We start from the raw sequence: 22,296 nt of genomic DNA on the forward strand, positions 1-22,296 counted from the left end.
AGTTAAGATTTTACTGTCAAAAGAAATAAAGTTTAGGATTTTTTTGTCAAATCGAAAAAAATTTATATCCCTATTTGGTTTCGATTTTTTTGGTATAAAGATTTTAAATTGTTTATCTTGCTTTTAATATACCTATAGTTCTTAATATACCTATATCTTTTGTCTTAAAATAATTTTTCTTTATCATTTTTTTTTCGGAGATTTCAATCAGTATCCTATGCCAAACGAAGAAAATATAACTACATAATAGTAAAAGCAAATAAGATTAGATTGCAATAAGATAATACTCTTTGTTACTTTTTGTTAAAAAAATCACTCTATTATTAATTATTGTAAAAGTCTTGAGTTTACCGGTTAAATTTTGTTTTTTTCGGTTAAAAAAAATCATAATTTTATCGTTAGTAAGAACTAAATATATGAAAATTTGCAAATATGATCCATATGGTTTCTCATTTTATGTAGTTAATGTCCAAACCTTTAAAAAGTTGCAAATTTAGTCATTTTCAACAAGTTTTGTTGTGACTTTGGTCCCTCTTCCGTTAACTTTAACAACTTGGCTGTTAACTTTTTTAAAAAGATTGTTTTACCCGACCATTTTTCCAACGAAACTACAAGGACCATTTCCACATATCTTCTTTTTAATTTTATTGAATTATTATATATTAATAAATGTTATTTTTAATATATAATATTTATATATTAATAAATATTATTTTATAAAATTATTAATTTATTTTAATTAAACTTTTTTAATTTCTTTGCTATTAGTTTTTTAATTGGATTATTACACATGAATAAATATTATTTTTAATGTGTAATATTTATATATTAATAAATATTATTTTTTTTGGATTATTAATTTATTTTAGTTAATTTTTTAATTTGAGTAATTCTTTTTATTAGATTATTATATATTAAAAAATATTATTTTTAATATATAATATTTATATCCTAATAAATATTACATTATTGGATTATTAATTTCTTTTGTTACGTTTTTTTTTTAATTTTTTTTTTTGGAATAATTATTTTTTATTCTATTATTACTTTTAATTTATTAGTTTATTTATATAATAAATAATATTTTTTTGGATTATTAGATTATTAGCTTATTTTTAATTTATACAATTAATTCTTTATAATTTTATTAGTTTCATCACAAAGTCGCCAGAATACGCAAAATCATTGCCTCACATCATCGAAAATCGTCGGGATCATCACAAAACATCTTCATCGGAGGTCGGACAGAAACTCATCAATCTTTTCCAACCAACGATGACGGTAGTCACCGCGATAACACCACTACCATCACCCGATCACCACCACTTTTAATGTTTAAAGGAGTTTGTTGCACATTGTGTGGGATATGGAGGATTCAAGCGGATTGTGAAGAGGTTGTCGTAGGTGGCTTGCTGTGATGTTCAGTGGAAAATTTTAGTAGGGTTTACGCCGAACCTCCGATGCAAGTGTTTAGCGGTGATCCCGACGATTTTTTGTTGATGATATGCGATGTTTTTGCATATTCCGACAACTTTGTGGTGGAACTAATAAAAATAAAAATATTTAATATGATATAATATAAATAATTTAATAATATAGTAAATAATATAAATAAAAAAGAATTAATCCAAAAAAAGAACTAAAAAATTTAACTAAAAGAAATTAATAATCTGATAATGTATTATTTATTAGGATATAAATATTATAAATTACAAATAATATTTATTAATATATAATAATCCAATAAAAAAGAATTACTCCAATAAACAAAATAAATTAAAATAAATTAATAATGCAATATAATAATATTTATTAATATATAAATATTATATATTAAAAATAATATTTATTCATATATAATAATCCAATTAAAATATCCGACAACAAAGAAATTAAAAAATTTTTAATTAAAAGAAATTAATAATATTATAAAACAATATTTATTAATATATAAATAGTATATATATGAAAAATAACATTTATTAATATATAATAATTTAATAAAAATAAAAAGAAGATATCTGGTCATTGTAGTTTTGTTGCAGAAATGGTCCATGAGAGTAAAACAGTCAATTTAAAAAAGTTAACAATCAAACTGTTAAAGTTAACGAACGAGGGATCAAACCACAACAAAACATGTTGAAAATGAGCAAACTACAACGTTTTAAAGGTTTAGACCTTAGCCACATAAAATGAGAAACCACAAAGACCATTATTGCAATTTTGTCTAAATATATAAAGACTTTCGTCAAAACATTTTCTTTAATAGAGTGGCATCGGCATCATTTCATATTTCATAAAATATAGGGGTCAAAATGGAAAACGGAACTTTTAAGTTCTATCATTTGAATCGGATGTCCTATCTTGTTCGATCAAGCTTTAACAATTTGGCCGAAAGCTTAGAAGCATATCAGCAGAGTGACATTGTCGTAAAATCTGCAAGGAAATGGATGTGATTTATTCGTCGATTCAAGCTGTGAGTATCCTCGAAATGCATAATCGACCAAGTAAGCACCCGATTCACATAAGAGCAAACTACCACTATAATTCACGAACATGTGCTTTGAAATCTACTGAATCGGCATCGACCCAGCAACTATTCGACGGAATGCCTCTGTCAGCAGATTCTTTGGTTTGGAACAGTGTTATCCAAACCCATTTAGGAAACTTGAATTACCACAAGGCCGTGACGACTTATCAAGAAATGTTAACGCGTGGCATTCGACCTAACAGACACACTCTCCCTCGCATCTTATCTGTGTCTAGGCTATCCGGTAGCTTGTCACTCGGCAAGCAGCTCCATTGTCAGGCAACGAAGCTTGGTGTCTGTAATGATATCTATGTGACCGGATGTTTGATCGAATTGTATGGGCATCTTGATGGCGTTGATGCTGCAAAATGGATGCTTGATAATTCTGAAAAGAAGACCAGTTCCGTATCCTGGACACTGTTGGCCAAGTTGTATCTGAAGCAAAATAAACCTGCAATGGCTATCGACTTGTTCAATGAGATGGTGGAATCGGGTGCAGAGGTTGATGCTGTTTCACTCACCACAGCTATTAGCGCCTGCATTCTTGTGAAATCAGTTATAAGTGGTAGGAACATTCATGACACGGCTAGAAAACATGGACTAGAGTTGGATGTTTTGGTGAGCAATTCCCTTGTAAAAATGTACATGGAATGTGGCAGCATGAAAGATGCCCGTGACCTGTTCGATAAAATGCCAACAAGAGATGCCATTTCATGGACTTCCATCATTCAAGGGTACGTGAAGAACGGAGAGATAAACGAAGGGCTAAAACTATTCAGAAAGATGGTGAATGTGGACAAAATAAAACCAGATGCAGTAGCAGTTTCCACCATACTCCCAGCCTGTGCAAGAATGGCAGCTCATAAAAATGGAAGGGAGCTCCACGGGTACTTGATCAGGAACAAAATTCCCATAAACCTGAAAGTCAACAACGCATTAATAGACATGTATGCAAAATCTGGAAACTTGGAGTATTCTTCAACGATATTCTCAAGAACAAAATCCAAAGATATCATTTCATGGACAGTGATGATAATGGGCTACAGTTTACATGGTGAAGGAGATCTTGGAGTTGATTTGTTCAAGAAAGTTCCAAAATCAGATACAGACGAAATAAGCTATGTCACAGCCCTCTACGCTTGTTGCACTGCTCTCAAGGTCGAAAAGGGTATTCATTATTTCAACTTTATAAAGTCACCTAAACTTGTTCATTATGCTTTAATGGCTGCACTTTTGGCACGTGCTGGAAAACTTGATGATGCAAAAGCTTTTGTGAAAGAACATGGTGTAGAAAAGCATCCGGAAGTGCTCAGAGCATTGATAGATGGATGCAGGATTCATAAGAAGATAACCACAGGGAAAAGATTGGTGGAGCAGCTGTGTGATTCAGAGCCACTTAATGCAGACAACTATGTTTTAATGTCAAATTGGTATGCACAAAATGGTGGGAAACAGAAACAGAAACAGGAAATGGTTGATAGATGGAGGGAGACTATAAGAGACATGGATTTGAAACCAAAGAGTGCGTATAGCTGGATAGAGTTTAGGAACAAAGTTCATGTGTTTAAGACAGGGGATGTCTCCCATCCAAGATCAGAAGGGATATATTGGGAGTTGGAGAGTTTGATGAAGAATTTTGAAAAAAGTGAAGAGGATTTTAGTTTTCATGATGTGGATGAAGAGAGAGAGTGTGTTCCGATTGGACACAGTGAGTTGTTGGCGATTTCTTTTGGATTGATCAGTACAAAAAGTGGGACTACTGTTCGTCTCACTAAGAATCTTCGTGTTTGTCATAGTTGCCATGAGGCTGTAAAATATATATCAAAAGTAGTCAATAGAGAGATTATATTAAAGGATCCAAACCGATTTCATCATTTTAAGAATGGGGTCTGTTCTTGCCAGGATTTCTATTGAGTAAGGTTATGTTTAGAAGTTTATCATTTCATGAGTTGTTGAAATGTTAGACCCTTGATCAAGGTAAAGATTTTTAGTAAGGGTTCAAGTTTCAGCAATCTCTTATGGCATATATTGTGACAGGCATCACATTGACAACATTATTCAAATAGAAGGCTGAAAACCTAGAAATTCTTATTCTCTTCTACTCTTTGTTCCTTGGAATGATGTAAAGCTTCTTCAAGAAACCAAAAGACTTTGAGGTAAAAGATTGTGATGAAGCACTTTTTCTTCCTTCTTTCCCCCCAAATTCGAAAATAAAAAATCGAAATCAAGTTCTTTGGATTAATACTTTTGAATTTTGATTAATACTTTTGAATTATTCCTATTATTTTTATTAAACAAGATATTGTAATTAATACTTTTGAATTTTGATATGGGCTATCTGTCTATATAGATGTTTGTAGTGGATCTGTTGGATTTGGAAAGTAATCCTTCTACCTTAAACAATTTTATATACAAACTGAGAAATCCTTCTACCTTAAACTATTTATAAACAATTTTACAAATATGCAATTTCTTTGAAATTGTTAAGTATTAATATTATGAATTGAAAACAATAATAACAAATGAGAAATGACCATATACAAAGTAAAAATAGGGCTAATGTCATAAAAACCCTCAAGTTTTCAGGGTTTTGTCGGTTTTGTCCAAAGTTGAATTTTATGTCCGTTTCTACCCTAACATTTCCCAAAAAAATGTTCGGTTTTACCCTTTTACCGGTGATAACAGGTTACCATTATATTAACTTCGCAAAAAAACTCTTAAGTTTACAGTTTTTTTACGTTTTTACCCTTAAGTTTATAAAATTTTTAACACTTTTACCCTATGTATTTTTTTTCATATTATACGTATTCAAGCAGAAAAATCATATTTATAAACGAAAAAAATTTAATTAAATATTGTATTTACATTTATTTAATGTTAATTCTTTATATATATATATATATATATATATATATATATATATATATATATATATATATATGTGTGTGTGTGTTTGTGTGTGTGTGTGTATGGATTTTTTTTTCTTGGATAAACCATTTAAGATGTAAAAAAAACAAATTAATATGTTTTTAGAACTACAAATATTTATTTTTATGTATTTAAAAATATACATATCAATAAAAAAAACTTGTTCATTCATAAACATGTTTATATAAGTATATACATATATTTTTAGAAGTGTAAATATGTATTTTGATATATGTTTTTTTAAAGTATAAATATATTTTAAGAAGTATAGATACATATTAATATATAAAATGTAAAAATATGTATTTATACTTCTAAAAACTATATCTATAAAACACATATTCATAATTCTAAAAATATTATTTATCTTTTTAAATGGTATAACCATGCAAAAACACAAACACACACAAACAATATATATATATATATATATATATATATATATATATATATATATATATATATATAACATTAAAAAAAATATAAATACAATATTTAATTAAATATTTTTTCGTATATAAATACGATTTTTCTGCATAAATATGTATATTATGAAAAAAATATACTTAGGGTAAAAGTGTAAAAAAAATTATAAACTTAAGGGTAAAAACGCAAAAAAATGGTAAACTTAAGGGTTTTTTTTGCGAATTTAATATAATGGTAACCTGGAAAACCTGTTATCACCGGTAAAAGGGTAAAATCGAACATTTTTTCGAAAATGTTTGGGTAAAAACGGACATAAATTTCAACTTTGGGCAAAACCGACAAAACCCTGTAAACTTGAGGGTTTTTATGACATTAACCCGTAAAAATATACAAGAAAAAATTCATGATTTCAATGCTAAAAGCATCACCATCTCCTCCATCTCCACCCTTACACATTGTCATTATTTTTTCATTTAAATGCATTTATATATTTTATTAACAATATTAATAATACAAGTTAAAAAAATAGCATTCTTATTTATATTTTTAATAATAATAATAATAATAATAATAATAACAACACCAACAATAATAATAATAATAATAATAAGGGTTTTGTTTGCAGAAATGTTTTAATATTTTTGTTTACAGAAAAGTTATAATATATTTGTTTACAGAAAAGTCTCAATATTTTAGGTTAATTTATGTAATAGTCCCAGATTAATTTGGTACCGGTTTCAACCGGTCAAAAAGGGTTAAATTGTAAATTTTTGCTGGTTTTCAAGACTTTTCGTTCATAAAAAAAAATCTTGGGACTAAAGTGTAACTTTTCCGTAAATATTGAGACTTTTCTGACAATTTCCCAAAAGTTTAACACAAATAATTTTCCTATCCAATAAAGCTAAATTCTCTCTCTAATATATATATATATATATATATATATATATATATATATATATATATATATATATATATATATATATGGGTAAAGTGAATATGTATATAAGATTACATACCCAAAGTGAATATCCGACGTCGTTTGAAGTTAACGAAGATTTACTTTCTTCCTCATACGTTATCGCATATGAACTGAGAGAACTCAGAAGACAAAATCGATCATGATATAGCTCTCGTCCACTCCTATTACGAAGATGGGTGTTTGCTGTGACTCATTCGATTGTTGTAAGTCCTTCGATTCTTCCCAGCAGTTGGATTTGCCCCAAAACTGGCACACATGGCTTACACCCTAAGCACCTAGGGAGGGAACGACTTCCATTTGTCAGCAAGAAATCAAACGACTTCCTTTTCTCAAGACCCCCAACGGTTAGTCGATTTCTTCTCCCAATCTTTTAATTTTTTTTTTATTTAATCTAAAGCTCGAATTCAGAAAACTAGAACCCGAAGTTATTTGATTTCTGGAAGTTTGATCTTTGAATAATCGAGACTTATTCACTTTGACTCAAAATTGATTTATGATTTAGTGTGAGTGTGAAATCGATTTTTGATGTTAAGTTGTGATTGGTGAATCTCACATGGTTTTTCATTTGCAACTATATTAAAAGAAGCCCACTAGGTGTTCGACAAAATGTCATCTCCTATCATAACATTATTTTTTCATTTTTTATATGAATAAAATTGTATGTTTTCCTCTATATTCGAAAGCTAATTTATACCCTTTTCTTCTATGGCAGTGATGTTGGATTTAAAGTGAACGCACATGAACTTTTTTGACGGACTGTTATCGTTGCAGGGGATATCCCACCAGCTACATCTAAAGATGTTGATATTGTTGTGAAAGCAACTCATAGAGCTCTTAAACGCAATGGAGGAAAAGACTGGGCAACAGCTTTCTGGAGCACATTGTGCCAAGTATCTGCATGTCATTGCTACAAAGGTGCGTGTTTAGTTTTATTGAAATTTTACGGGTTTTCTAGTTAATAAATTAATTTTTAGTGGTTTATTTTCTTTGTTTTGGAGATTTATCAAAGTTCATAAGCTTTTCATGTGCAGATAACTGAAAAGAAATCTGAATTAGCAAAACTTGAAGCCATTGATAATGGAAAACCTTATGATGAAGCAGCATGGGATATAGTATCTTCATTGTATATAATCATATTGACCTTTCCATGGATTCCCACTATCAGTCCCACTAGAAGTTTTGATTAGGGACCGACATGTTACCCAAATCTCTAATGCAAGTGGTGAAAAACAAAGCACAAATGTACAAAACACCATTGTATATTGATAGAGGATTTATTGTTTTAATGAATTTTGCGTGTAAAACTAACTTTCCAGATTTTTTAATGAAATGTCGATCATTAAATTTCCAAATTTCCTAGTTGGTTGTATGATGTGTTTGTTAAATTACATTGTGAATAATGATGGGGCTTTTTCCCAATGATAACATCTTACTTTCATTTTAAACACATAACATCATTAACTTTCTTTTTTAACCAATAACAGCAGTATACTTTTGTTTTTTTTTTTCACATAATAGCATAATAAATAGCCTCATATTTTCCTTTTTCCACAAAATAGCCTCAAAATTTCATTTTTTTTCCACTTTTCTCATTATAGGGTATCTTCTTTTAACTCAAACTAGTCAACTTAGGTAGCTGTCAAGAATCAATTCTACAATCTTATAGTATTAAAACATACCTAATCAAAATACGAAATTGCATTGCCTTTTTAAGTTACATAACTATTGACCAAATTAAAAGGTCAACGCAAGAGAAAGAAAAACAAATACCAAAACAAGAACATGGAAGCTATTCAAATCACAATCAAACTACCAGTAATTTATTTACTAAACACATGAGCAGAAACCCTTAGCTACAAAGAACTAGTCAAGACACACTTCAATCTCACTGGTATATCTTGCATACATCACATTAACTTCCATGATCACTGGTACATCTTTAACACATAAGTGTGATGGCTTTTTCCCTTGTTAGACGATTTTGCTCATGTTGGGTCGCCAAAAGACAATTGCAATGTTGGTTCGACACTTTGTTTTGAGGCAAAGTTGTGTATCCTGTTTTTTGGATGGATGAACAATGAGCAAAGGAAACACTGATTCCCAAGACGAATGGAAATTTTTTTTAGCGACACTTGACATTATTGCCCCTCTAATTTACATACACAACATTGTTATTGGCTGTATGTACACAGGAGCAAAATATTATCCATGAGAACCTGCTGCACATGTAGCAACAAGTAAGAAAAACCTTTAAATTCCATGTTTCTTTTATAAGCATTATAAATATTCTAATTCTTATATATATCAAGAACCATTAGCCGGTTTCTTGAGAAACAAAAGGATAAAATCACATAAGTGGTCTTTTGTACAACTACAACAAATGATACAAATATATATACAACTATACAAGATTACCTAGTTAACAAATCAAAAAAAAAAAAAAGAACAGCTGGTGGCATTATGTCGAACAGCTGGTGGGTGGAAGTTAAACTTTCACAATTCCTCTATATCGAAACATCAACAACCATTGCCAACTCCCTGTGATGTGATGGATGTTGAAAATTCGTAATGTAAATTGATGTTGCAGTTGGAATTACATGAGAAAATTGCCCCTAGAACTCTCACAAAACGAACAGACTCCATACTTCAAAGAACAAAAAGGAACAAAATGTATTACCTTAAATCACAATCTTTTTCAAATCAAGAAGCATCGATAAGACAAGGACCCTAGGACCCAGTTCCAATTTTGTGATGGTGATTTCCGGTGAAGAGTGACAAGTGAGGAGGAAAGAATGAGTCGGCGACAGAGAAAGAATGAGATTGCGATAAAGAAAGAACGAATCAACGAAAGAGAAAGAATGAGATTTCTGTGAACTCTATGAATTGAATTCTAATTTCTATGAAATCGATTTGGTGAAGATGCGGATTTCCCGTGAAGAGTGAGAAGGGAAGAGGAAAAACGGGTGGGTGGTGGTGGCGGATGGGAACGTCGGTCGGACAAGGGGTGAGAAATGTTACAGAAAAATAAGAAGAAATCGATGTAATTGAAGAAAAGGAAAGGGGTACACAAAACTACTTAGTTTTGAGGATCGGGTACCTTAAGGGTATATATATATATATATATATATATATATATATATATATATATATATATATATATATATATATATATATATATATATATATATATATATATAAAATGTTATGTTCATGTGAGACGGCTTAATTTTGTGAGACCGTGAAACGCAATCCTAGCCATTCATTTTGTAGATAAAAAAAAACATTTTTAAAATACAAAATAATTGAAAATTTTCGAAAAAATTTTTAAATATAATTTTCGTTATTTATATTTTCCAAAAAAAAAAAAACCGTTTTTTACATATTCTAGTAGAATATTAGAATATTCTAGTAGAATATTTGAATATTTTACATATCTGACAAATCTAGTAGAATACTAGAATATTCTAACATTCTAAAAATCATATTAGAATATTTACAAGGTAATATTCTATTAGAATATTTACAGGTAATATTCTATTAGAATATTTTTCATGTATTTTTCGAAAAAACGGTAATTTTTATTATTTTTACTTTTTTTATTTTTTTTAGGTAAATAAAATGACGAAAAAAATAATTAAATTTTTTTTTGGATTTTTCTTTTTATTTTGCATTTTAAAATTATTTTTAGATTGCGTCTCACGGTCTCACAAAATTAGCATAGTCTCAAATGAACATGAACCTATATATATATATATATATATATATATATATATATATATATATATATATATATATATGACTTTTCTAAAAGAAGTTTTTTAAAAGTTGTTTGGATTAGATTTGTGGTGTAAAAAGTCAATAAGTTAATAAATTAAAAAGTGTTTGGTTAGCTTATACAGTAAAATGACCATTTTTACAAATTCTGACTTTTTAAAAACTCATTTTTAAAGGTTTAGGTAGAAGTTGTTTTAAAAGGTCTTTTTTCATTGCCAAATACTTTTTAAAACTTATTAATTTCTGAAAAAGTCTATAAGTTAATAAGAAGTTTTTAGATGAACACACAAACATGCTCTAAGTACCAAAGAAACTAACAAAAACATCAAAAACTAAATCAAAAAAGTTTTAAATTAACGGAAACGTCAAGCTTCCATATCACGACACATTAACCATCAAGTATTAAACTAATAATTGGTTTGCAAGTTTAATTCTTTCACTTATTATCAACAATTTACAACAACCTAGCAATAGGTTTGCAAGTTCGGATGCCACATCTAAACAATAAATAACCACATTATATCATCAAGTTTCCACTTTTTTATTAATGCCTTTTCAACCTACTTTCAATTTACTTACATCCTGCAAAAATGGGAAAAAAATCAATCTAATAGACTATAAGCAATGCATATATAGTGCTACATTACAAAATATGATATTTCCTTCCATTTTGCCCCATCACCTTACCAACCAACTAATTATTCACAAGTGAAGTTAACCTAAAGCAAAAAGATCCCAAATAAATCTAGAAAAAGAATACATATATCCTTTAAAACAACCATTTCACCATTAGAGAAATGCACTTGTTATAAATGTGTGCATCAAGCTTCCATAATGGGAAATGTAGTAGGCATTATGTGTCGAAAATCCTAATAGATGCCTCAAACCAAGAAATCCAAGCTTAATACCCAAATATGATGTAAAATTTATAATGAGTTCAGATCTTTACCTTGTAAATGGACTTTCGATTTATGCAGAATACTTGTTGTTTCAATTTGCTCTAAAGAATAGATATATACTAGGTAGCCATAAAAAAAACAAAAGGCAGCCAAAACCAAAGAATAAACTTTTAGTATCCTTATGGTTATGTACCAAGCAGCCGCCAAAACCAAAAGGCCACCAAAACCGATTTCTATAACATCCTACTTTCTAATTTAGATCTATTATAACATCATAGTTTTCAATCCATTCTCTTACACAACATCCTATTTCCAAAGCAGGACATCTTTTGTATTCATGTTCATTATAGATACAACACGCTCATTTTTGTTCTCTAACAAAATAATTTAATCAATCATTTATATAAATATGATTGCAATCTAAGATAATAATATATTAGACAACAACAATGTGAATGTCTTACTATATGATCCCTTCAAAAATAGTTGTTGACCACTGTTGAGCAGGATTGCTTTCACTAAATGCTTTCAACTAAGACTCCATAAATGTCCTACAAAATAAACAGAATTATAAACTAAAACAAGAATGCCATAAAAGTAAAGTACATTAACTATTTATGGGAAAATAGACTGCATACCTAATCCCCCCTATACACTCACTGCAATTACATTAGCTCACTGTTAATTTTTTAAGCTGCCAGACACCTCGAAGTGACATCTGTCATGCCAAAAAATCAAGTATATTCATATTACTCACGGGTTGGACATAGAGATATATCAGCCATGATATTATTTTAGGAAGCTAGAGTTGTAGTTGGCATATATCCAAATAAGTCATCTAAACAGATCAAAAAGTGGTACCAAACCAAACATTTAGTTTTAAATGATCATTTTTTACTGATATAATCGTTTTTCGTTATAATATTAAGGAAAGAGAGCTATGACTAATAATATGTCAAAGCTCATTTTTCTCAAACAACTTGGGACTTAGGCATGAAATATGTATATTTTTCAATGATGAGAGCATTTGAATTTAAATCTTTAACCTTTATCATTTGCACCATGTGAAATGAATAATTAGGTCTGTTAAAAATAATACATATAGAAGTTACAGATCGTGAGAGAGAAGTTTATTCAGCTACAAATCTATACGAATGATTGGGTCGATTAAAAACTAACATACAATTATTATGAGTCTAAGATCTGCAAAGCCAACACAAAAAACAGTATTTGGATATGAAGTATTTAGTCTCTTACAAACCCTCGAGTCCAACCAGACCATAACCAATGTGTTGTACCTGAAAGTCACCATAACATCAACTTAAAAAGTCACAAACCACACCTGATGAAGGTAAGAAGATTTTCATAGAACCAAATGAGAAAAAACTAAAAAGCCAAAATTAATCTGACTTCATTGAGAAAGAAAAACAAAAAAAAAACCTGGTTGATCTTTATAATTTTGGCATTCGAGAGAGGAAGAGGGATGAAAATGAATGGTCCACAACAGTAATAATTTGGATGTTGGTGATGGTTGTAACATCCGGACTCCCAGGTATATTATCTATTTATTTATTTTGAGATCTATTGAGAAACTCGACGAGTTGGTGCCTCAACTCGTCGAGTAGAGACGAATTGACCACGCGGGTTTAGTAATGGACTCGACGAGTCAGGGATCCGACTCGCCGAGTAGGCGCTGTGAGATGAAAAACCTAATCTCCGGGGTTGGGGCCTATTTAAGAGAACTTATGTTCTCATTTCTGCCTCACCAACTGCCCAACTCCCCAGTGTGAAACCCTAAACGTTTGTAGTGAGCTAAGAGAGTTATAGAGCTAATCCTTGAGTATTCTAGTGCATCTTTTGAGGAGAAGAGGAGATTATCCAGCAAGGAGCAAGGAGAAACTGTTGGATCTAGTGCTATTTCGTCCAGAGCTTCTGTGGAAGCTAAAAAGCCTACACCTTTGTCATCTTATTGGTTAGATCTCATGATTATGGAAGTTAGGGCTTTTATCACCTTTTATTAGGACTTCGAGTGGATTGAGCTTATCAGGAGGTCTAGACTTCAGATCTGGACCTTGTGAGGTCCATGGAGTCCAAAGGTCCTAACTTTATCCAGCCATAAAAGAGTTCTTGTGCTTAAACACCTTAGTTAGAGCTTGTAGTCGCATTATGGAGCAAATATGCCATGCATGCACGTAAAGATCGAAGCTTTACGTGACATTCGAACCTTAGGAGTCTAGATCTAGAGTTTGGAGTAGCAGATCTGCCTTAAAACGTCTAAATGAGAAGTTGACTTAAGGGACTCGACGAGTCGCTGAATTGACTCAACGAGTCGGCTAGGGTTTTCCCCGATGAGTCTGGATATGGGTAACTCGGCGGGTCGACGAGACGACTCGACGAGTTAGGTTGGGTTTCGCGATGTTCTGAGGAACAATGGGGACTCGGCGAGTCACATAGGTGCACTCGGCGAGTCAGGTCAACATGGACAGTTGACTCGAGTGTTGACTTCTGTTGACTTTAGGGTTTGGTCAAGGCAGAACTTATGGAGACCATGGAGGGGTAAAATGGTCTTTTACCCATCCTAGGAGCTAAAGAAGGGCTATCATGAGTTTATTTGGAATTATGTTCTTTAAGTGTTAATTAGAGATGCTTGTTACATGTTGGCTAGATTTGGTGATTCGTGTTCGAGGAGTACACATTTTGTTAGCCTACTTACAAGGTGAGTCTTCTCACTATACTTACCATGAGTGGTATCTTTGTGCGACCGGAGGGTCCTGTGTGCTTAATTGAGTTATGTGATATTATGCATTTTGTCTGTGTGATATATATGCTATATTCTGTGTCTACTGAGATAGGACCGGAGGGTCCAAACCGAGTTGTGGGACCGGAGGGTCTTCTCTGAGATACTGGACTGGAGGGTCCAACCGAGCTGTGAGACCGGAGGGTTCTCACTGAGACACATGAACGGAGGGTCCACACCGAGACGCATAAGACCGGAGGGTCCATGCCGAGTTATAGCCATGAGAGGCTTATTATTTGTGTATGTGGTATTTTGGGGAACTCACTAAGCTTCGTGCTTACCGTGTTATGTGTGATGTGTTTCAGGTACCTCTCAGGACCGCGGGAAGGCGCCGGCATGATTGTACACACTTGTTCGAGACTATGTTGAGGATTCTGGGATTTGACTTATTGGTGGATTTATGTTGACATTTTGAGATACATGTGGTTTTATGAAATACAATATATGAGTTTTATGTGTTTTTAAAATGAAAATTTTGGTTTGAAAATTTACGGTGTTACAAGTTGGTATTAGAGCCTTGGTTTGAGGGATTCAGATGCACCTTCGGGTATGTCTGAACTCAAACTGAGGATTTGAGAAAAAAATTCAAGGGAAATGATTTTTCTAAAACCGAGCAAGAGTTTCTAAGAGAAAAACGAGGAGCGGTGTGTTCAATCAGCCAGAGCCCGAATGGTGGTTTCCCAAAATACCCTTAGTTGTTTACTGTATGAGATATGTATGAGATATTAGAATTGCATGCTAGATAGTAGGCTAGGTATTTCATATTCTAGGGCTAGAGTTGCCTGATTTATGATGCCTTAGCCTAGGAGATGATTTTGATCAGTGTTATCTGTTATTTTCCCTGAGTATGTGCTGAGTTCTGAGCCGAGGGGTAATCTAGGAGAGATACCTAGATGAGCATACGATTAGCCTACTGAGAGAGTAGTCTGATATTTGTGAGAGATAGTGTAACACCTAAAAATTCAAGCCAAATTTAAACTTTCAAAACATGTCGAATTTATCAAAACATTACAACTTTGTTTTCAAAATACATTTATATCAGAGTTTTCCCAGAAACATAACATAATGGGAGGAGCTGTACGATCATGCCTTCGCCTTTCCGCGATCCCCTGATGTACCTGAAACAATAAACTGAAACTATAAGCCCGAAAGCTTAGTGAGTTACCCCCAAAATACCGATACACATACAGTCCACATAACCATGTCACACCATGACATATCATAACAAACTGAGCAGAACAGCACATAACGGGTCCACAGCTTTACAGACTGGAATACCCCTGGGCCCACAGTCTGAGTCTGGAATGCCTACCGGGCCCTCAACTCACATCTGGATTGCCACCGAGCCCTCAGTACGAGTCTGGAATGCCTACCGGGCCCTCAGCTCGTATTTGGAATGCCACCGAGCCCTCAGTACGAGTCTGGAATGCCTACCGGGCCCTCAGCTCGTATCTGGAATGCCACCGAGCCCTCAGTACGAGTCTAGAATGCCTACCGGGCCCTCAGCTCGTATCTGGAATGCTCCCAAGTCCTCAGTATGAGTCTGGAATGCCTATCGGGCCCTCAGCTCATATCTGGAATACTCTAGGGTTTGTTGGCTACCGCACGGAGCAGTACAACCTCAACCCATCCCACATAACATATCAACATGTAACAGATAATGCACATGCAGACAATCAATCAGTATCACAGGTAGTCCTACAGACCTACCCTCTAGCGTATCAAACTAGCATGCATAACTAACTTATACTCAACATAATACAACCACTAGGATATCATATCCAATGGGCCGGCCTTGGTGCCTTAGACCCCTTAGTATAGTGAGGATAACTCACCTCGCAACTGTCGTCGGAAATAAGAAGGCTCAACTCCTGGGTCCAACACGAACTCCACCACCTATAGGTACCATACAAACCTTTTTCATAAATCTCCCAATTACCAGAAACCATCAGAAGTCAACTGGTCAACCCTTGGTCCAAGTCAAAGTCCACAGTCAAAGTCAACAGTCTATGTTGACTCGACTCGTCGAGTGCAGATCACCGACTCGTCGAGTCCTTCCTGAACTCGAGAAGTCGTGAAATCCTTGATTGGCTCGTCGAGTTCCCTTTTTAACTCGTCGAGTTCATACGTGGCCAAGATTTGGAAGAAACCCTAGCCAACTCGCTGAGTCTTCTAACAACTCGCCGAGTTCAAGGCAATCTTCAACGAACTCGCCGAGTTCACGGCTATGTTCATAGGACTCGTCGAGTCCAGCGTTCTACTCACCGAGTTCATTCAGTCCTTTTTCCATACAGACCTGGTTTGAGCCATGCAGCGGCTCCAAACCACAGATCTAGGCTTCTAGGGCATGCTTATCACGTAAAGTTGCAAACTTTTCATGCATGCATAGCTTTAAAGGCTCCAAATGTCAAAACTAAGCTCTTAATGGGGTTCTAAGCTCAAGAGGGACCTCAATCACGAACATAACTGAGACTTTACAACTCTAGAAGGTAATGAGGGTCCAGATCTGAAGTATAGCCCAACCATAAGGTTTCTCTACCAAGGATTTGGGGTTTTAGGGCTTAAAAGCAACAATTTAGGGACAAACAAGATCTAATAGATCAATAATCAAGATGGAAACTTTATTACTAGAATGGGTGACCACAAATGAATGTGTTATGGATCTAAGTCCCCTTCCTTGAGCTCTTCAACCCCTTCCTTCTTCCACTTGCTCTAATGTGCACCAAAAGTCCCTTCATAAGGCAACAATCACTCAAACTCACCAATGGAGACTAGGGTTTCGATAAGGAATGCTCTGAGGGTGATGGAGGCTGATATGGGGCTATAAGGACGTTTAAATAGGGTGCAAACCCTAAGGATTAGGGTTTCATCCTGACTGGCCTACTCGCCGAGTCCAGGCGTGGACTCGCCGAGTAGATCACTTAAAGCCCGCGTCCAATTTGACATCTACTCGGCGAGTTAGGGCTACAACTCGCCGAGTAGCTCTTAGAAAAAGAAACATTTAATCAAATTAAATACGTACCAGGAACGGGGCGTTACAGATAGAGTACTTGTGAATTAGAATCCCAGGAGGAGGACTTGGGATGACTACAGGTTGGTGTGGAAGGTAGTATTGGGCTCGTACTACTAAAAGCACCGGATCAGTATGCAACCCAAGTAAGAATCCTTAGGATACTAAGGAGCGTGTAGGGGTGGGAATTCGAGTGTGAGTATGCTTGAATGAGTTTCTGATTATTTTCGTGTTGTGTTTTAGAGACACTATGGTGGGTACACGCCACAACCCTGAGGGCACCAGTGGTACCAGTGACGAGGAGATCCGCAGGATCATCCATGCTGAGGTGGGCGCAACTATCCGAGATGCGATACCAGAGATGTTTGGGTCTATTAAGACCACGTTGATTGAGACTTTCGATGAGCGCTATGCGGCTGTTACTGAGGCTGTTGCTGCTGCTGCCGCAGCCACCACAGCCCTAGCTGCTTCGAGACCACAGGGAGGTGACTCGTTGTTGTTCCAGGAGTTCAACAACACGAAGCCACCATATTTTGATGGGACACAGGATCCGATTGCTGCCATGAGATGGATCACTGACATTGAGGGATGCTTTTATACGTGTTCATGTCCAGAGCATTTGAGAGTCAGGTTCGCGCTGAACCAGCTTCGCTTGGGAGCGAAAGACTGGTGGAAGTTTGTGACGACTGATTTTACCCCTGCAGATCATGCTGCAGTGACTTGGGAGAGGTTCACCAAGTTGTTTCGAGATGAGTATGTCCCCCAGGTGGAGAGGGAACGTTTGGCACATGAGTTTCTGTCTCTCAAGCAGAATACAAAGTCGATGACTGAGATTACTAGGATGTTTCATGAGAGGGCGATGTTCTGCCCTGAGCACGTGTCCACTGAGCAGGCATGTGTGAGCCGGTCCTTGAGCATTTTGAGGAGGGATATTCGGGAGTTCGTGGCGAACTCGTCTTATCAGACATTGGCTGAGTTGCAGACCAATGCCAGGAGGAGGGATATTAAGTTGGAGATTCAGACCAGAGAGGAGGGAGAGCAGCAGGGGAGAGATAGGAGACCGACACAGTCGCAGCCGGCGGCTAAGCGGGCTAAGCCCGCTGATTCAAGAGCTGGAGGCCAGAAGGGCCGCACTTGTAGCAAGTGCGGCAAGACCCACGAGGGATCTTGCCGGGCAGGGATTTGCTACAAATGCGGCAAGGAGGTGCATATGGCGAGGGACTGCCCCAGGGGATTTTCTGTTTGCTTTCACTGTAACCAGACAGGCCATCAGAAGGCCGAGTGTCCTCAACTTACCCATGGATCCGCCCAGACTACCACTCCTGCTGCTTTTCGCGTTACTGGTAGCCGGCCAGGGAAGGCCGAGCCTCTGAAGGCTCGTAGGAGAGCATTTCAGCTGATAGCGGAGGAGGTCTGCGCCGCGCCTGATGTTGTTGCTTGTATGTATCTCCTTATCTATGTTGTTTTGAGATTTGTTTATACTTACATTGTGCTGTGTATAGGTACTTTTCTTGTGAATTCTGTACCTGCTTTAGTGTTGTTTGACTCGGGTGCGAGTCAATCTTTCGTGTCCTTAGCTTTTAGTCACCACATCAGTATCCGATGTGAGGCGTTGAGTCGAGCTCTGAGAGTTTCTATAGCCGACGAGCATGCGGTTTTTGCTACTGATGTATTCTGAGGGTGTATACTAGAGGTTTTCGGTGTTGAGTTCCCGATAGACCTGGTACCGATCGTGATAGGTGATGTCTGTGTCATAGTGGGCATGGACTGGTTGAGTCGATTTGGAGATGTGAACGACTGTGAGCGTCAGATGGTGACTATACGCGACCCTAGTGGGGGAGTGCTTATAGTGTATGGCGAGGGTACTAGATCTGGATCAGTTTTTTGCTCTGCCGCCAGAGCGAGAAAGAGTCTACAGCAGGGTTGTATGGGATTTTTGGCGTACGACGTACGTGATGGATACGCGGGTTGCTACAGAGAGACCGATTTCTGATAGTGTGCGAGTTTCCGGATGTTTTTCCCGAGGAGTTGCCGGGTGTGCCTCCCGAGAGGCAGGTGGACTTCCGGATTGATTTGATTCCGGGTGTGGCACGTATTGCCAAGGCACCTTATCGCCTTGCGCCGCCAAAGATGCAGGAGTTATCCTCACAGCTCCAGGAGCTGCTGGGGAAGGGGTTCATCAGACCGAGTAGCTCACCGTGGGCAGCTCCGATCCTTTTTGTCAAGAAAAAGGATGGTTCACACCGGATGTGTATTGATTACCTGGAGTTGAACAAGCTGACGGTCAAGAACCGTTATCCATTTCTGAGGATCGACGACTTATTCGATCAGTTGCAGGGGGCATCTTGGTTCTCCAAGATTGATTTGAGATCTGGATATCATCAGATGAGAGTTTGCGAGGAGGATATCCAAAAGACGGCCTTTAGGACTCGTTATGGGCACTACGAGTTTGCGGTGATGCCTTTCGGGCTCACCAACGCACCGGCAACGTTCATGGACCTCATGAACCGAGTGTGCAGGCACATGTTGGATCGATCGGTGATCGTGTTCATCGACGATATTCTGGTGTACTCGAGGTCTAGAGAGCAGCACGAGGAGCATCTTAGAGAGGTTCTTGGAGTTTTGAGGTCAGAGAGACTATATGCCAAATGCTCCAAGTGTGACTTCTGGTTACGAGAGGTCCAGTTCCTGGGACATCTCGTTAATCAGAATGGGATATTGGTCGACCCGGCCAAGATTGAGGCAGTTATGAGTTGGGAGGTGCCGAGATCTCCGTCCGAGATTAGGAGTTTTCTGGGTTTGGCCGGTTACTATCGGAGATTTATCAGAGACTTCTCCAAGATTGCTGTTCCTCTCACCAGTTTGACCCGGAAGGGTGTTACATTTGCTTGGGGGCCCGAGCAGCAGGCCTCATTTGAGACTCTTCGCCAGAGATTGTGCGAAGCCCCGATGTTAGCCCTTCCCGAGGGAGTGGAGGATTTCGTAGTTTACTGTGATGCCTCTATATCAGGGATGGGAGCGGTGTTGATGCAGAGGGGACACGTGATTGCATATGCATCGAGGCAGTTGAAGCCTCATGAGACGAGGTATCCCACCCATGATTTGGAGTTGGGGGCGGTGGTGTTCGCGCTCAAGATCTGGCGTCACTATCTGTATGGGGTCCGGTGTACCATATATACAGAGCACAAGAGCCTGAAGTATCTGATGGATCAGCCCAACCTGAATATGAGATAGAGGAGGTGGTTGGATGTAGTGAAAGACTATAACTGTGAGATCTTATATCACCCGGGCAAGGCTAATGTGGTAGCCGACGCCCTGAGTCGCAGAGCAGAGAGTGCTCCGATCCGAGATGTGTGTATGAGGATGACAGTGATGACTCCAGTCTTGGATACCATTCGAGAGGCCCAGGTGGAAGCCGTGAGACCGGATAACCGCAAGAGGGAGCGGGTGATTGGGCAGGTTTCCGAGTTTGAGACGGATGGTCGTGGGCTTATGACCTTACGAGGGCGGATCTGGGTGCCCTATATGGGTGGAGCTCGGCGTATACTGATGGAGGAGACACATATATCGAGATTCTCGATCCACCCAGGGGCCACTAAGATGTATCTGGACCTGAAAATAGATTATTGGTGGCCCTGTATGAAGAGAGACGTGACATGGGTAGTTGAGAGGTGCTTGACCTGTCGTCGGGTTAAGGCGGAGCACCAGCGTCTACATGGCCCGTTACAGCCTCTAGATATTCCCTTGTGGAAGTGGGAACAGATCACCATGGTTTTTATCACCAAGTTACCGAGGACTGCGCGTGGAGTAGACGCGATATGGGTGATTGTAGACCGGCTGACGAAGAGTGCTCATTTTCTCGCTATCAGTGAGAGCTCTTCTGCAGAGAAGTTGGCCGAGATCTACGTGCGAGAGGTAGTGGCACGAAATGGGGTGCCGACTTCGATAGTGTCAGATCGGGATGTGCGTTTTACTTCTAGGTTCTGGAAGAAGTTTCATGAGGAGTTGGGTACCCGGCTGCACTTCAGTACAACTTACCACCCACAGACAGACGGACAGAGTGAGCGGACGATTCAGACGGTCGAGGACATGCTGCGTGCATGTGTTATGGACTTCGGTGGAAGTTGGGACACTTATTTGCCCTTGGCTGAGTTTTCATACAACAACAGCTATCATACGAGTATCGACATGCCTCCCTTCGAGCTTTTATACGTGAGGAGGTGTCAGACTCCCATCTGTTGGGGAGAGGTGGGGCAGAGAGTGATGGGGAGCACTGAGATAGTGCTCAAGACGACCAAGCAGATTCAGCAGGTCAGACAGCGGTTACTGATGGCCCAGAGTCGTCAGAAGAGTTATGCAGACCGGAGACGATCTGAGTTAGAGTTCCAGGTCGGAGATTATGTTCTCCTAAAGGTATCCCCATGGACAGGGGTGATCCGATTCAGGAAACGGGGCAAGTTGGAGCCTAGATACATTGGTCCTTTCAGAGTGATCACAATAGTGGGTAAGGTAGCTTATCGGTTGGAGCTACCTGCAGAGTTGAGTCAGATTCATAACACCTTCCACGTGTCTCGGTTGAGGAATTGTGTGGCCGATGAGACGGCAGTGGTACCACTAGAGGACAGTCAGGTGGATGCGAGCCTGAATTATATTGAGAGGCCGATCGTGATCTTGGATCGGAAGGTGAACGTTTTGAGGAACATTGGTCCTTTCAGAGTGATCCGAGTGGACTTGGGAGCCGGAGTCCGAGATGCGCGAGCAGTACCCAGAGTTATTTCCGGAGCATGACTTCGAGGGCGAAGTCTGATTCCAGTGGGGGAGAATTGTAACATCCGGACTCCCAGGTATATTATCTATTTATTTATTTTGAGAACTATTGAGCAACTCGAACAGTTGGTGCCTCAACTCGTCGAGTAGAGACGAATTGACCACGTGGGTTTAGTAATGGACTCG

At 37.2% G+C, this 22,296-nt stretch overlaps 1 protein-coding gene and 2 long non-coding RNA genes across 3 annotated transcripts; 2 read left to right on the forward strand and 1 right to left on the reverse strand.

Moving 5' to 3' along the window:
• Nucleotides 1–2,358: 2,358 nt before the first annotated feature.
• On the forward strand, nt 2,359–4,904 carry LOC145116916 (pentatricopeptide repeat-containing protein DOT4, chloroplastic-like). The gene has a single exon (XM_079053215.1). The coding sequence runs from the start codon at nt 2,447–2,449 to the stop codon at nt 4,442–4,444; it is 1,998 nt and encodes a 665-aa protein (XP_078909341.1). The 5' UTR covers nt 2,359–2,446; the 3' UTR covers nt 4,445–4,904.
• A 2,001-nt stretch (nt 4,905–6,905) lies between these two features.
• On the forward strand, nt 6,906–8,215 carry LOC145116917 (uncharacterized). The gene is made up of 3 exons (XR_013712380.1): nt 6,906–7,207; nt 7,576–7,778; nt 7,895–8,215. It is a non-coding gene; the product is annotated as an uncharacterized LOC145116917 (long non-coding RNA).
• A 328-nt stretch (nt 8,216–8,543) lies between these two features.
• On the reverse strand, nt 8,544–9,951 carry LOC145112798 (uncharacterized). The gene is made up of 2 exons (XR_013710654.1): nt 9,541–9,951; nt 8,544–9,082 (listed from the first exon to the last, which is right to left on the reverse strand). It is a non-coding gene; the product is annotated as an uncharacterized LOC145112798 (long non-coding RNA).
• Nucleotides 9,952–22,296: the final 12,345 nt, after the last annotated feature.

Source organism: Lactuca virosa, chromosome 5 (genome assembly GCF_052849685.1).
Source record: "Lactuca virosa cultivar CGN04683 chromosome 5, Lactuca_virosa_CGN04683_v6, whole genome shotgun sequence".
Taxonomy (NCBI): domain Eukaryota; kingdom Viridiplantae; phylum Streptophyta; class Magnoliopsida; order Asterales; family Asteraceae; genus Lactuca; species Lactuca virosa.